We start from the raw sequence: 13,735 nt of genomic DNA on the forward strand, positions 1-13,735 counted from the left end.
TATTGCCATGATAAAATATTTATTTTGGAGCTGAGTAAAACTTAGGATGCTTTCTTTGTAGTTATTAAATTAAATTTACATTCTTTCGTCACGAAATCATAAAAAGGATAAGATTTTAGTACGTAGGGGTAAAAAAGTTTCTGTTGTAATTTTAACCTTGTGTTTTATAGCCGAGATGAAATAATAAAACCAATATTAAGGCAGAAATAAACATAAATAAGTAAGTGTTTCATACCGTACCGCAGTAAATTCCTTTCTTTAAGGTACTTGTTTTCTGTGATTTTACTAGCGTTTCATTTTCAGTTTGATTTGGGAACTGACAATCAAATGACAGAAACGTTATTGGGGTAAACTCAATTTGCGCATGCCAACCCCATACTTAGTACCGTACGAAAACTACACGACATAGGACCCGCTTTACGTCCGCGCTAACAAAATTCGTTGAAAATGCTTACATCAAAATGGTAGAGTCGCTACAAATGTTCTTATTTCTGTTTAAATCTAAATACAGACGAAAATTCTCATGGTTCTCGCCGTTCCTGTGTTCAGTACTCATAGTGTTATTGTTTTGTAATGATGCACTCGCTAGGTGTAGTAACCATAACTGCATAAATGGAGAGTGTAAAAACGAAACCTGTGTGTGTAAAGAGGGCTGGCAAGGTCCAGAATGCCAGTACTGCGGAGGGAAAATCAAGTAAGTAGCACAAGTGTCTTGACAAGTACGTGAAACGCAACGGGACTCAGTTCGATGACCCATTTCGGACTACCAGTGGTCACTCAAAACATGTAGATTTACAATAGAAAGCGCCTGGGGGATTATCCAATTATGTTCTTTGGCTTCTCGTGTGCCTCTGAGCTCGTGAAGGCCGCGAATCAGTCGACGCAATAAGTCTTTAGTGACGTATTATTTCTTCGATGTTTTCCTTACAGCACAGTGCAAACGAGAATGTCCTGTTAGTTTTAGGTGGCGATTGTTGTTTGCAGCTGATTTTAGTCACTGATTAGCAGTAAACAGTCTATTGAAAAGCCAAAATGATGTCATGACTCATGACTGATCCAATTGAATGTATTTAGACTAAGGATTATTTGTAGCATCCTGATAGCTACAAGTATAGGCTAGTCTAGAAATCTAGTCTGTACAGGTGTCTGATATACTACATAATAACTAAATGAATCTTATTGTGAAATACATATTTATCTAATAACCATTAAATAAAGGACACCTCATGCAGTTTAAATTTATACAGAACCCACTTTTTTGTACAGATTGCTTAGATATTGCTTAAAATGTATGCAAATAATCAATGAAAAGTGGAACTAAATCAAAAATATTACAATCATTTTTAAGAATTGTTTCCCTATCCTTATTAGATGTAGTGTAGGAATGGTCGACCCAAAACAGGCGGGCTGTTGAGTGCTTGCAAGGCTCGGAACCGGTTTTTTCTTCACATTCTTTTTTGTTCTTTGGTTTATTATATTTCATTTTTAATGGGACAATCTAATAACACGAAGTTGTTACCTAAATATATGATTCAGTCCTACGTCAGGGGGGTGTCACTGCGCAGTTTAGGTATATTTAGCCGGCGCACCGCCCGGGCAGGTGTATGGCAGTGGGCTGCCGCTCGCGCAAAATTGAAAATACGCAATGGCTTCGAAACCTAAATCGCGATCTAATCTTTATAAAAGATAATGTTCTGTTTACGGATGTCTGAATAAACGGAAGAACAAGGAAGCAGAAAAAACATTTTTTTTTTAATTCCGGACTACATTGACCGACATATTTTCAAAGGAATCAGATATACTATCTCTGGCTAAAAATTTTATGTTTACGTTTGTAATTCCTACATATTTATCTTAAAAATAATAAATCAGTAGGTATAGGTACAAAAACTTGTCAAGTGACAACCCCGTGCCGACACTCGCAGCTCGGTCATAAAACTGCGGCGCGCAAAGAAGATTCACGGTTCGTGCGCGGTTATAAGTTTCAATTTTGCTTGCAGGCGGCGAGTGTAGGTATAATTTTGTACCTAAATCTGGCTTTTGTGAAGGAGTGAATTTTCTGTACGGTAGTACGGTAGTAGTTATTCTGTGCCTACGTAATGAGCATAAAATAATTAAAAATATTGGGCTATTTCGGGTTTTTTCAATAAAACCGGTTCCGAGCCCTGATTGCTTGTTGCATTTATTCACCCCAACTCCCTGGAGTTGGAGCTGCATGTTACTATACCGGCGGCATACCCACGCTATTCTCCAATCTTCTTGTTCTCCTGCACAACACAAGAACATCAAATAGTTCAACATCCTTCAGTTCACTCTCATCTCATTTATCTCTACGGAATGCACTATATCATGTTGCTGCGTATATATAACATTATGCTAGTAAGTCTCCTCCGTGCCGCAGTGTGGGTAGGAAGCATCTCTACTTATTACCTTACTCTACTTAATACTACTTGCACCTACTAGCTTTTTCCCGCGACTTTGTCTGCATGGAGTTAGTAATTTGGGTAGCTTATTTTTTATCCAATCTGCTTTTTATCGATTCCCCATACAAACTTTCACCTTCCCCCCCCCCCCCCCCCTTTTTCAATCCTTTAAAGGATGACTTCTGGCATAAAAACTACTCTGTCCTTCCCCGGAACTCAAACTAACTATACCAAATTTCAACTGAATTGGTTCAGCAGTTTAAGCATGAAGAGGTAACATACAGACAGACAGACACAATTTCACATTTATAATATTAAGTATGGATTATCTTAAGGTGTTAAGTTTAAATTTCACTGGCAAATTTAGTTTTTTTTTCTAGTATGGCTGGGCTTTAGAAGGTTAAGGCATATAAAAACATAGTTATATGTGTCACTAGCCTCTGCCCAAAAATTTTATCGGCATACATTTTTGGCCCCATTTTGACACTTTTCGGTGATGAATAAAAAAAATCCATTCTGAATGAATGTACAAAATATATAACCGAATTGCAATGCATATTATTTTTTATATTATATTCTTGAATCACCAGAGGGCCTACCACTTTGTCAAACCTTTAACGATTATATAATTAATAGAATCTATTTGCTCACCACGCACCAAATTTCGTAGAGGAGAACAGTTGGACAGCCGGACCTGCCGGACATATAAAACGATTATTGCCCAAGCTGAAATGGAGACCTTCACTCTTGTTCAGACAATGAAATCATACAGTGTCCTCTCTATCACTTCGTCATAACATGTACTCTATACACTTTTCTATTTTTGTCAAAATTGTTTACAACATTGTATTTTAATGTTATTACTGTAACAGCTGTCCATCCCATTGTCTTATGCTAATGAGCATTTAATATACAATTGTTTAAGAAGAGCTTAAGTCTCCTACATTGCTAAATACATAATTATGCCATTTTATTGCAACTTTCCATCTTATCAACTATCATCTTACTTAGAGTTATTGTTGACAATGGAATTTGAATCTTATCTTGTGGATATAGGGTTTAAAGTAGGTCATTAGTTACAATTGTTTATCTTTAGTATGTCAATAAGCCAAAAAGTGCAATTCTAAGACAAATAAACCTAATTATCACTACATAGTATAAAACAAAGTCACTTTCTGCTGTCTGTCCTTATGTATGCTTAGCTCTTTAAAACTACGCAACGGATTTTGATGCAGTTTTTTAAATAGATAGAGTGATTCAAGAGGAAGGTTTAGATAATTTGCTGTAGATAATTTTTATGTTTACTTCCTGGAGTAAAGAAGATAGAATTTTAAAAAACGCATTTAACTAATTTCCAAAACTGAAGTGATTCCATAAGTGCACCATAAACAAAGTATTGCAAAACTGTGTAGGTTTGGTTTGACTACAGAATAAATAATAGTACTACCATACAGAAGGGAAACTTCCTACAAAACCGAAGTTTGACAGCGGTTCAGGAACAAATCAAGTCCCTTTCGGCTATTTAGGGTTGTCAAAATTCAAGTCATTATCTTATCTGTGGTCGTGCACGCAAAGGGACGTAAAGTTGTGTCAACCCTAATAATGCTGAGCCTAACGAAGCTGAGAATAGCCAAAAGGAGGAGTTTTGCACCCTTGGTTTAACTAATATACTGCAATATTTATTTATTATATCCTAAGCGGATAGTAAAGTTAAAGAAATAATATGAAATTAAACAATTTGAAATGAAAGTAAAAAAGACAATCAGTACACACAATACAAAATAGATAAATATATACCACATCCGTAACTCAGAAATAAATCTAGTGTGTAAAATATAGGTCAGAAAGCATCTCTGTCTGCACCAAACCTTGTAGCAAAATAAATTTTAATGGCAATTGAATCCCTGCAGACCTTCATCTGAGTGCCCTTAAGTGCCTGATTAAATTGATGGCCACAATTAGTGTAGTTAATTTGTAATGGTCTCTAGGGATTCAGCGCTTAAAAAGGTTACACAATTCTGTCTGTTTCTATTTAACTTGTTTTTTTTTACTGTACTTTGGTTGGCAGTGTAATGTTGGTGTAATGAGTTTTGTTTAATTGTAGAAACTTATATTGACCCACTCAATAACATCCAAAACACACAACCTGCCGTATCCGACGACGGCGACTCCAACTGTTTTTAATGGGGAACATGGAACGCTCTAATGTGGCTTGCGAAGCCAATCTTGCATTGGGTGACAATGCAATATTATGGTACCATCAAGCTGATCTGATGATGGACACAGCAGGTGGCCATAGGAAATCCGTGATAAAACCGCGCAACTCAATTATGTTTGGGTTTGTTAAAATTGTCTCGATGAGTATTTAAGTTGCCCGTGAAAAGAAAAATACATCCAGCCATAAAAGCTTGTACCAAAAATGAAATTTTTGCCAAAAACTAATTCAGTTTCCTTTCCAGTCTCACAGACACCTTCGGGGTTATAACGGACGGCCCCGGCAACTACAGCGTGAGCACGCAATGCACGTGGCTAGTGGCGCCCCCTCGCCTGGGCCCCTCGCCGCCGGCGGTCCGCATCCGACTGGAGTCCTTCGCCACGGAGTGCGGGTGGGACCATCTCTACGTGTATGACGGGGACAGCGTGCGCGCTGTAAGGCTACTCGCCATTTTTAGGTGAGTCTGATGGCGCTGTAAGTTTGCATGATTTTCTGCTAGGTGGCGTTCTTTGCTGAATCGCACTTTCAAGAAGATATAAAAAAAGTTGATGTATTTTTGAGCATTGTCAAAAATACATTATGAGGAAGGCCTCATAAAGGTTAACAAACAGAATAATATTCATGACAATTTTGCCCCGTCTAAGCAACTGGAGCAGCAAGGGAAATTTGGCTATTTGACATTCCATTTTATTTTATTCTGATAACAGATATATTCACCTACGACAGGATTTTAGGGTTAGAGGCTGTTTTTCAGGTTCCGTCTGGATTTGTCAGGTACTCTATCACATGTGCTCTTCCGAATTTCGGCAATATTATCGCGATATAATGTCTTTGCGGTATTTGTACGCAGGATTTCCCAATGATATCTAAAGCGGTCCTACTAAATTAGTATGTACAACGAATTTCAGAAAAATATTTGTTATGCACATTCAATTATTACTTTTGACTCTCCCTTTTTGATTTGAAGTAACGACGCGTAAGTTTAAGTAAGCGAAAATATCTCGGGTCCCATGGGGCATTTTCAACTGTCCTTGGGTGAGATCTTGGTAGCTCAGATGTTCTTAGCAACCCATCAAACTGTGCCGTCTAAATTTTTACTACTTACTTACTCTGTTGGCTCAGTGACCCAAAATGAGACTTGGCCACCGACACAAGACAGCGCAGCGCCACTTTTCTCGGTCCTGTGCGACCTCTCGCCAATTGGTGACTCGAAGCTCGCGCAGATCCGCCTCCACCATGTCGCACCAGCGATACCTGGGGCATCCGATAGGACTTCTTCCTGCTGGGCTCTCAACATGGCCCAGCCAACAGAGTCTGTGAGCTTTAGTTTCTCCCATGATGATGAAAATTTTTAGTGTTGTTAAAAATATTCTTAAAAAATTAATAAACTTGTATTCTATTCCAGTGGTGTAATGGAGCCAGGTGAATCAGGTTGGACGCGGCAAGTGATAGCGCGCTCCGGCAGCGCCTTACTGCACTTCTTCTCCGATGATGCCTTCGCTATGGAGGGCTTCAACATCACTTATGCTGCTTATTCCTGCCCGTCGGATGATCATAGGACCAATTGTAGCAGTACGTATCTTCCTTATGAACTGTAAACCATTGCTCTTAAAGAAAGAGTATTAAAGCCAAATCAGTTAGGCTTGCGTTTGGCTCTTATGACGCCTCACCGCTGCTAGATTTATTCCGTACGTACCTTCTTACTGTACCAATTTACCAACTTGTATACCTATGACAGCAATAAACACACTGATTACTTTAGTGCCGTTCAGTCGCATCCAAAAAACTGCCAACCATTGTATTCTGTTAGTGAATTTATGAATGATGTATGATGTATTTTGACGATCCACCACAGGAGATACTATCTTGACATTATTTTGAAATCTTATTATTCTGTAATTATTTAATTTATAAATTATTATTTTATTGATTATATTCTTATGACATCCTTGTTTTGACGATCATAATATGAATTCTTGTAGATTGACATGCCTGCAATTTATAATGTAATCTGTATTATGAAATAAATGAATCTAAATCTAAATCTGCGGTTTTTAGCAACCTAATTACATGCTAAATAATACTAGGTTTCGCTTTTGGCGACATAAGCCCAAGAATTTGCGGAGACACAGGAAAAGTGACTGCCATATGATTTAATAATGAAAAGATGCACCCAGGGTCGTCATGTGAAGTGAGATACTAAAAAGACTGTTAGATTAGCCAATCTGACTAGCTAGTTTTGTACTAAAATGACAGACATATTGGTCAGATTGTCTAGTAGATCGGCTATTTCAACCGTAATTTTATTATACGGGCTATATAAACACAGTTTACAGAAATCTAGGGCCTTATTTTGATCAGTTCTGTTTCTTCGTTGTTTTCCTTCATTGAAGAGTAACTAATAAATTTAAAATTTTGTACGAAGGTTTCAGAAGCTCTAGGGGTTTGAAAATATATCGAAATGCCTGAAATTGGAGTGTTTCATAAGTTATAAAAATTTATACATTATGCGTGTTTTGCACGCAGCAATTGGCTGAATTGAATACCTGAGTCACTTTATTTCTTTTTTTTTGCAGACCATGGCGAATGCGACGAAGGCACGTGTCGGTGCAATCCGGGATGGATCGGAGTGGCGTGCGATCAACAGATTTGTCCAGGTAGTCATTCGGTTCGGGCTACATTCGTACTTGTGACCTTTTGAAACACTGGTTATATCGCTTCCAAACCCCCGGTGTTCCAAAAGTTCGCAAGTTAAACTTTTGCCCAGAGCAGGGATCAGTTTCTTTATATTAAAAAATTGCAATATCGTATGCAGACGTGCCTATCTGCTCGATAAAACAAAATGGTTTAGTTTCGCTATGTTGCTGAAATTATATACATATTGCTTTACTGACAGTACGTAAATGTATTTATATGTAGGGTAATGCGGCTGACGGCCTTAAATGCTTACTAATTAGCATATCACTTATCAGTGTCATCAATATTAGCTTCGCATTGGGGGTAATGTACTAATGTATCACTGATCTTAGCAGTAAAAACCAGCAAAATACATTAATTTGTTAAAGTGACATTTAATATTTGAAAGAATAAAGTGACAAATGACAGCTTTTTCATGTTTCAATACACATCACATTTTCGAAAAATGACATTTAAAAAAAATAACCGAGACGGTCAGGACCTCTCCATACGTAATTTAGGAGTATGATTTAAGTATAAAAATTCAATTTTGTCATCGTAGCTACTTCTGTTCACAGATAACTGCAACGAAGCTTACGGCGGCGGGACTTGCACCCCTAAAGGATGCGTTTGCACCCCCCAACGTTCCGGAGCGGACTGCAGTCGAGACGTATCCATTGCTGGCTGGAGGTAAGATATATTTCCGAATTTTAACTGTTGTGAGTTGTAAGCATGGTGATATTCGCTCTTTGTATGGGATATTATCTGACGGTTGTCAGCTGTCCAGTAGTGTGAATACTGTGAATATTGTATCTATGAGAGTTTGCATTTTTCCCATACAGTGCGTTGTCGTCACTTTCCCCCCACAACGCACTTCGCTCATGGCCAATACCTTAAATTGAGTGTGCTGTACTACTATCGAATAGTGTGATGTGATCGAAAAAACAGTCAAAACATATTCAATTATTACTTTTGACTCTCCCTTTTTGATTTGAAGTAACGACGCGTAAGTTTAAGTAAGCGATTATATCTCGGGCGCCATGGGGCACTTTCAACTGTCCTTGGGTGAGATCTTGGTAGCTCAGATGTCAAAGCAATGGGCGATCAAGTGTCGTAAGTTCAATTCTCATCCGAGACAGTAATTTTTTTCACTTTTATATTTATTCTATGCTTTAGCACCGTTCGCAGATGTTTTTGCTTGATACAAAACACAACACCTATTTCTAAAGAACTCGTATAGAGCAATTATTTCATGAAACCGATGGTGCCAAAAATACAGGGGTGCGGGGGACGAGGTGAGCAAGTCCCGTGCCGTGATTGGTCCGTTCAAAGACATGTGGTCCGCCGACTGAAGTAGGATTGGTGACCTGATTCGAAATTCGAAAATTTATCGAGTGAAGCTACCGTATTAGCGGGACTATGCTATGTCTTTAGAATACGTGGTCTGTTATACAAAATAACTTATTTACTATTTTTAAATATTAACAGATGGCTATGGAAAGAACCAGGAGAAGGTGTGGATGAAGAGGCAGCACCAGCGGTAGCGGGGCATGTGTTGGTGCAGAGGGGGGGAGAAATATTGAGGGTGGGGGGAGAGAGTTTTGGACAGGCTGACTTCCTTTATAGGTAAGTTCTATGAAATTTTAGTAGGAGTTGTTCTTACCTACCTTTTTATTTTATTAATATTGTTTTGCCCTCGAGGTCTGTTTGTATCGCTTCTCAGTTTTTGTACATCGTGTACATAGTGTTGTGGATTTAAGCTTTGAGGCGTAAACTACAAGACTTGAGTCGCGACTGCTGAGCCTTGAAGCCTCGAACCTTAAAGCCTCGGAACCTTAACGACTCGCTAAGAGTTCGTGTTGCTGCTTACGAGCAAAGAAACCTCGAGTCTTTTGGCCTCAAGCTTTGAAGGTTTAAGTCTGTAAGGTTTTTAGCAGTAAAGGTTTGGAGCAAAAAGTAAAAGCTTTCAACAAATAACATTAACCTATGCTATAGGGTAGGGTGAAATTTAATACGTTTTTGTGAAATAGAGAAAAACAGAAAAAGATAATTATGACTTATCGCGTTTTTGGAGTTCCGTATAGTCAACTATAGTTTCGCCATGTCTGTCCGTTCGTTTGTCTGTCAGTCCGCGGGTTGGCTCAGTGACTAGTACTAGAAAGTTGAAACTTGGTATGAATAGGTATGTGTTGTGAAATGTGAACACGCTGACAAAGAGTGCTCGAGCAAAAACAAAAAAAATCTTTGGTACCTCTATCACATGAATCGGGGTGAATTGACACAAGCTTTTAAGGTTCAGGGGTTTGAGCTTAAGTTAAAAAGCTAGAGTTCCCTATGAAGCCCGAGTCTGACTTCATTTTGACAAGTCATAAAAAGTTTGAGTCGTTAAGGTTCTAAACCGCTTTGTGAGCAAACCTTTAACGCTTTCAAAGCTTGAGTCTTAAAGGTTCGCGAGTTGTTAAGGTTCAAAAGTCTTAAAGACTAGTCTTTTAACAACACTATGTGTAAAACATATGTAACATGTATATTATGACTGTGTTCTAAGCCATCTTCCTCGCGTTATCCCGGCGTTTTGCCACGGCTCATGGGAGCCTGGGGTCCGCTTGGCAACTAATCCCGAGAATTGGCGTAGGCACTAGTTTTTACGAAAGCGACTGCCATCTGACCTTCCAACCCAGGGGTAATCTAGACCTTATTGGGATTAGTCCGGTTTCTCCACGATGTTTTCCTTCACCGAAAAGCGATTGGTAAATATCAAATGATATTTCGTACTATAAGTTCTGAAAAACTCATTGGTACGAGCCGGGGTTTGAACCCGCGACCTCCGGATTGAAAGTCGCAAGCTCTTACCGCTAAGCCACCAGCGCACTGTTTGTGTTCAAAATAAAAAATTGTTTGTCCACAGATATAAAGTAGCAGAGAACAAATGGGAGTCCGTGGTAACGCTGGGCGACACGCCCGCGCCGCGTTTCGCGCATTCCGCCGTGCTGCTCGACGACGAGCTCATCCTGTACGGCGGCGTCGTCGCCTCCGACGACACCGAGAGAGGGTGACTAGCTTTGACATTCCTTTTTATTAGGGTTCCGTACCCAAAGGGTAAAAACGGGACCCTATTACGTACTAAGACTCCGCTGTCCGTGTGTCCGTCCGTCCGTCTGTCTATCACCAGGCTGTATCTTATGCACCGTGATAGCTAGAGAATTGAAATTTTCACAGATGGTATTTCTATTGCCGCTATAACAACAAATAGTAAAAACAGAATAATATAAATATTTAAATGGGGCTCCCATACAACAAACGTGATTTTTTAGCTGTTATTATTATTATTATTATTTTATCCTCGTAAGGCCCAATGTGCATTACAATGTACACTCTGTTTCAATCTAATTTGAACCTTACACTAACTGAATTAAGTAGCATTTCTTTTGTTTCATTGTTTTCTAAAACATACGAAAGTCACCCTAATCTTCTATACAACAAGGTTCAAATTAAAAATAGGGAAACTGTATGATGGGCCTTACAAGGTTATAGGAGGAGGCGTGTGTTATGGGTACTCAGACAATGATATATAATATATAAATACTTAAATACATGACTCAGGATCGAATATCTGTGCACATCACACAAATAAACGTCCTTACTGGGATTCGAACCCAGGACCATCGGCTTCACTACCCACAGGCCAGACCGGTTGTCATTTATAAAGTCACTTATTGATTGCCAACTAGGCCTAATCTCTAGACTATCGAAGAGTTCCTGTTTCTTCTGACTCCATCATCCAGTCAGTCGGATGGTACTAAATTATTGTATTGTCGTCTGTGTTAAATGTATGGACTTGCACTCTCAAATCGATATGACTTTATAATAGGTGAAAATCGAGTATCGACTAGCAAAATTATTACATCGTTAATTTCTTAATTATTTAGGTTAGGTATAGCTGAAATTAGTTATTGTTAAAAAGAGGTAACAGCCTAACCTAACCTAACCTAAGTAATTAAGAAATTAACGATGTCATAATTTTGTTAGTCGATTTTAACCTATTATAAAGTCATATCGATTTGAGACTGCAAGTACATACATATAACACAGACAACAATAGTGATTGTTAAAAAGAGGAAACTAACGATGTTTCTATGAATTTTTATTTTAACCTAAAAAAAACCGGCCAAGTGCGAGTTGGACTCGCCCACCGAGGGTTCCGTACTTTTTTTAGTATTTGTTGTTATAGCGGTAACAGAAATACATCATCTGTGAAAATTTCAACTGTCTAGCTGTCACGGTTCATGACATACAGCCTGGTGACAGACAGACGGACAGTGGAGTCTTAGTAATAGGGTCCCGTTTTTACCCTTTGGATACGGGACCCTAAAAATCGCAAATAAGGAGATGACACAATGTTTGTTATTTTGTTACAGCGGCGAACTGGCTGGCCGAGAAGGGCGAGCAGGAGAAGTAACCAACGAAGTATGGAGACTAAACTTGGCTGCGCCAATGCTTCAATGGCTGAACGCCACCCCCACCATATGTGGGAACAGGCCTGCACCCATGAAACATTGTGGTTAGTTCTGAATCTTCCATTTATTTAGAAAAAATTGGAATATAAAACTGGACGCCCTTTTGAACTTTTTGGTTTATAGTCCGATCGCGTTGTGAAAATTGACATAAGAGATGTGGAAATTGGGAATGCGGGCGCCATTAAGAAAATGTACATTTTCTTAATTATAAATTATAATACAAACGTTAGTATCTTTATAATATTAGGAGTAAATAAAATGGTGCATAGTTGGTGTTGTTGGTGTTGTTGGTGTGGTGGTGTTGGTGGTGGTGGTGGTTGGTGTTGGTGGTGGTCAGTCCAAAATTAAAAAGTTAAAAAGATTCGCGATTTCGTGGTTGATCCCATAGTAAAAGTTGCTCAGTATAATCCCAAAAATTCCCTGGCATCGGGAATGTACTTATTTTTTAGCCACCCTGTATATGACTCGACTGGAAGGCTACTTGCTGGCTTCGGATTCAACTAAACGGACTCCCAAGGTCGTCCGTTTCCTGAATCCTCAGCTAGCAAGTAACAACTTCCGAGCCTCGACAATAATGTATTTTTCTCAAAAATAGACGGCAAAGTCGACGTTGCCGGTTAAAAAGTAGGTCGCAAAGTGCGTTGTTTATGGTCAGTCTAAAAATTAAAAAGTTAAAAACATTGCAGTCTCGCTTTCGGGACTGCAATGTTGCATACAAATTCCATTATTTGTAGAGTTCCAAACTTTTTAAAAGTTGAAGTGGCCATATCAAATGAAGGCATAGGTCCATTAAACAGCCAAACAGATGATCAGTACTTATTATTATAATGTTGGTACCGCGACTATTTAGGTGTCTCAAATAGGTTGGCGTATTTTCAGCAGCAAAATACACTTCTATTTTTAATTAAAAAAAAATCGGCGGCAAAGCAAATCTTATTACTTTTTTCTGTTAAAATATATACATAAGAACGTTGCTTCTGTAAAATATTTCTATTATATTTGTATTTATTGCGCCATTTTTGAGAAAAGCACTATATATGTCTCGGCTGGAAGGCTACTTGCTGGCTTCGGATTCAATTAAACGGACTCCCAAGGTCGTCCGTTTAAAACGAATCTTCAGCCAGCAAGTAGCTACTTCCGATCCGCGACAATAATGTACTAATATTGTTGCAGGCGGTTTAGCCGTGTCGGGTCACACGGCGGTGGTAGTCCGCTACAATGACAAGCCGGTGATGCTCGTGTTTTTCGGTCACTCGCCGCACTACGGCTATCTTCACTTGGTACAGGTAAGAGTGAGCTTTTAAATTATATGAGAAAAAAATAAAGAAAAATTGTTTTGTTTCCAATGAGTTATTGAAAAATGCTTCTTAAATGTTTTGTAATAAAGGAAATTTTTATAACATCGAAATATTAATAAATTTATACAATGGGATACAGTTAATGCTAGTTCGAAACGCGCCCACAGTGTTTTTTATAATTTTTCCTTTATTTTATAACATTATTGTGTCGTTAACAGACTTTTCTAATTTAAAATTTGTTTGAACTACGTTGTGTGGGCCGCTGGTGTGACTTTGTTTCATTTAGCTTTTTCTGAAATTGGATGATTATTTCAGGAGTACCATATAGAAGAAGGCGTGTGGGTGTCGGCCCCGACAGTGGGCTGGGCGGCGCGCGGGGGCTTCGGGCACTCGGCGGTGTTGGACCCGCTGTCCGACCGCGTGTTCGTGCACGGCGGTCTCGTGTCCCAGAGCGAGGCGGCGCAGGTACCTATATTTCAGGAGTACCATATAGAAGAAGGCGTGTGGGTGTCGGCCCCGACAGTGGGCTGGGCGGCGCGCGGGGGCTTCGGGCACTCGGCGGTGTTGGACCCGCTGTCCGACCGCGTGTTCGTGCACGGCGGTCTCGTG

The 13,735-nt window shown here is 39.2% G+C and overlaps 1 protein-coding gene across 1 annotated transcript in view; it reads left to right on the forward strand.

Annotated features, from left to right (window-relative positions):
• The first annotated feature begins 307 nt into the window (after positions 1–307).
• The window catches only part of LOC134750458 (attractin-like protein 1), a 31,728-nt gene continuing 18,300 nt past the window's right edge, over positions 308–13,735 (forward strand). Inside the window, exons 1-10 of the mRNA XM_063685617.1 lie at positions 308–694; positions 4,883–5,095; positions 6,044–6,210; positions 7,215–7,295; positions 7,893–8,004; positions 8,803–8,940; positions 10,220–10,363; positions 11,730–11,872; positions 13,002–13,114; positions 13,442–13,591. Coding sequence (XP_063541687.1) covers positions 462–694; positions 4,883–5,095; positions 6,044–6,210; positions 7,215–7,295; positions 7,893–8,004; positions 8,803–8,940; positions 10,220–10,363; positions 11,730–11,872; positions 13,002–13,114; positions 13,442–13,591 — 1,494 coding nt within the window. The 5' untranslated portion in view covers positions 308–461. The remainder of the gene's footprint in view (positions 695–4,882; positions 5,096–6,043; positions 6,211–7,214; positions 7,296–7,892; positions 8,005–8,802; positions 8,941–10,219; positions 10,364–11,729; positions 11,873–13,001; positions 13,115–13,441; positions 13,592–13,735) is intronic.

The sequence above is a fragment of the Cydia strobilella genome, chromosome 20 (genome assembly GCF_947568885.1).
Source record: "Cydia strobilella chromosome 20, ilCydStro3.1, whole genome shotgun sequence".
NCBI lineage: Eukaryota > Metazoa > Arthropoda > Insecta > Lepidoptera > Tortricidae > Cydia > Cydia strobilella.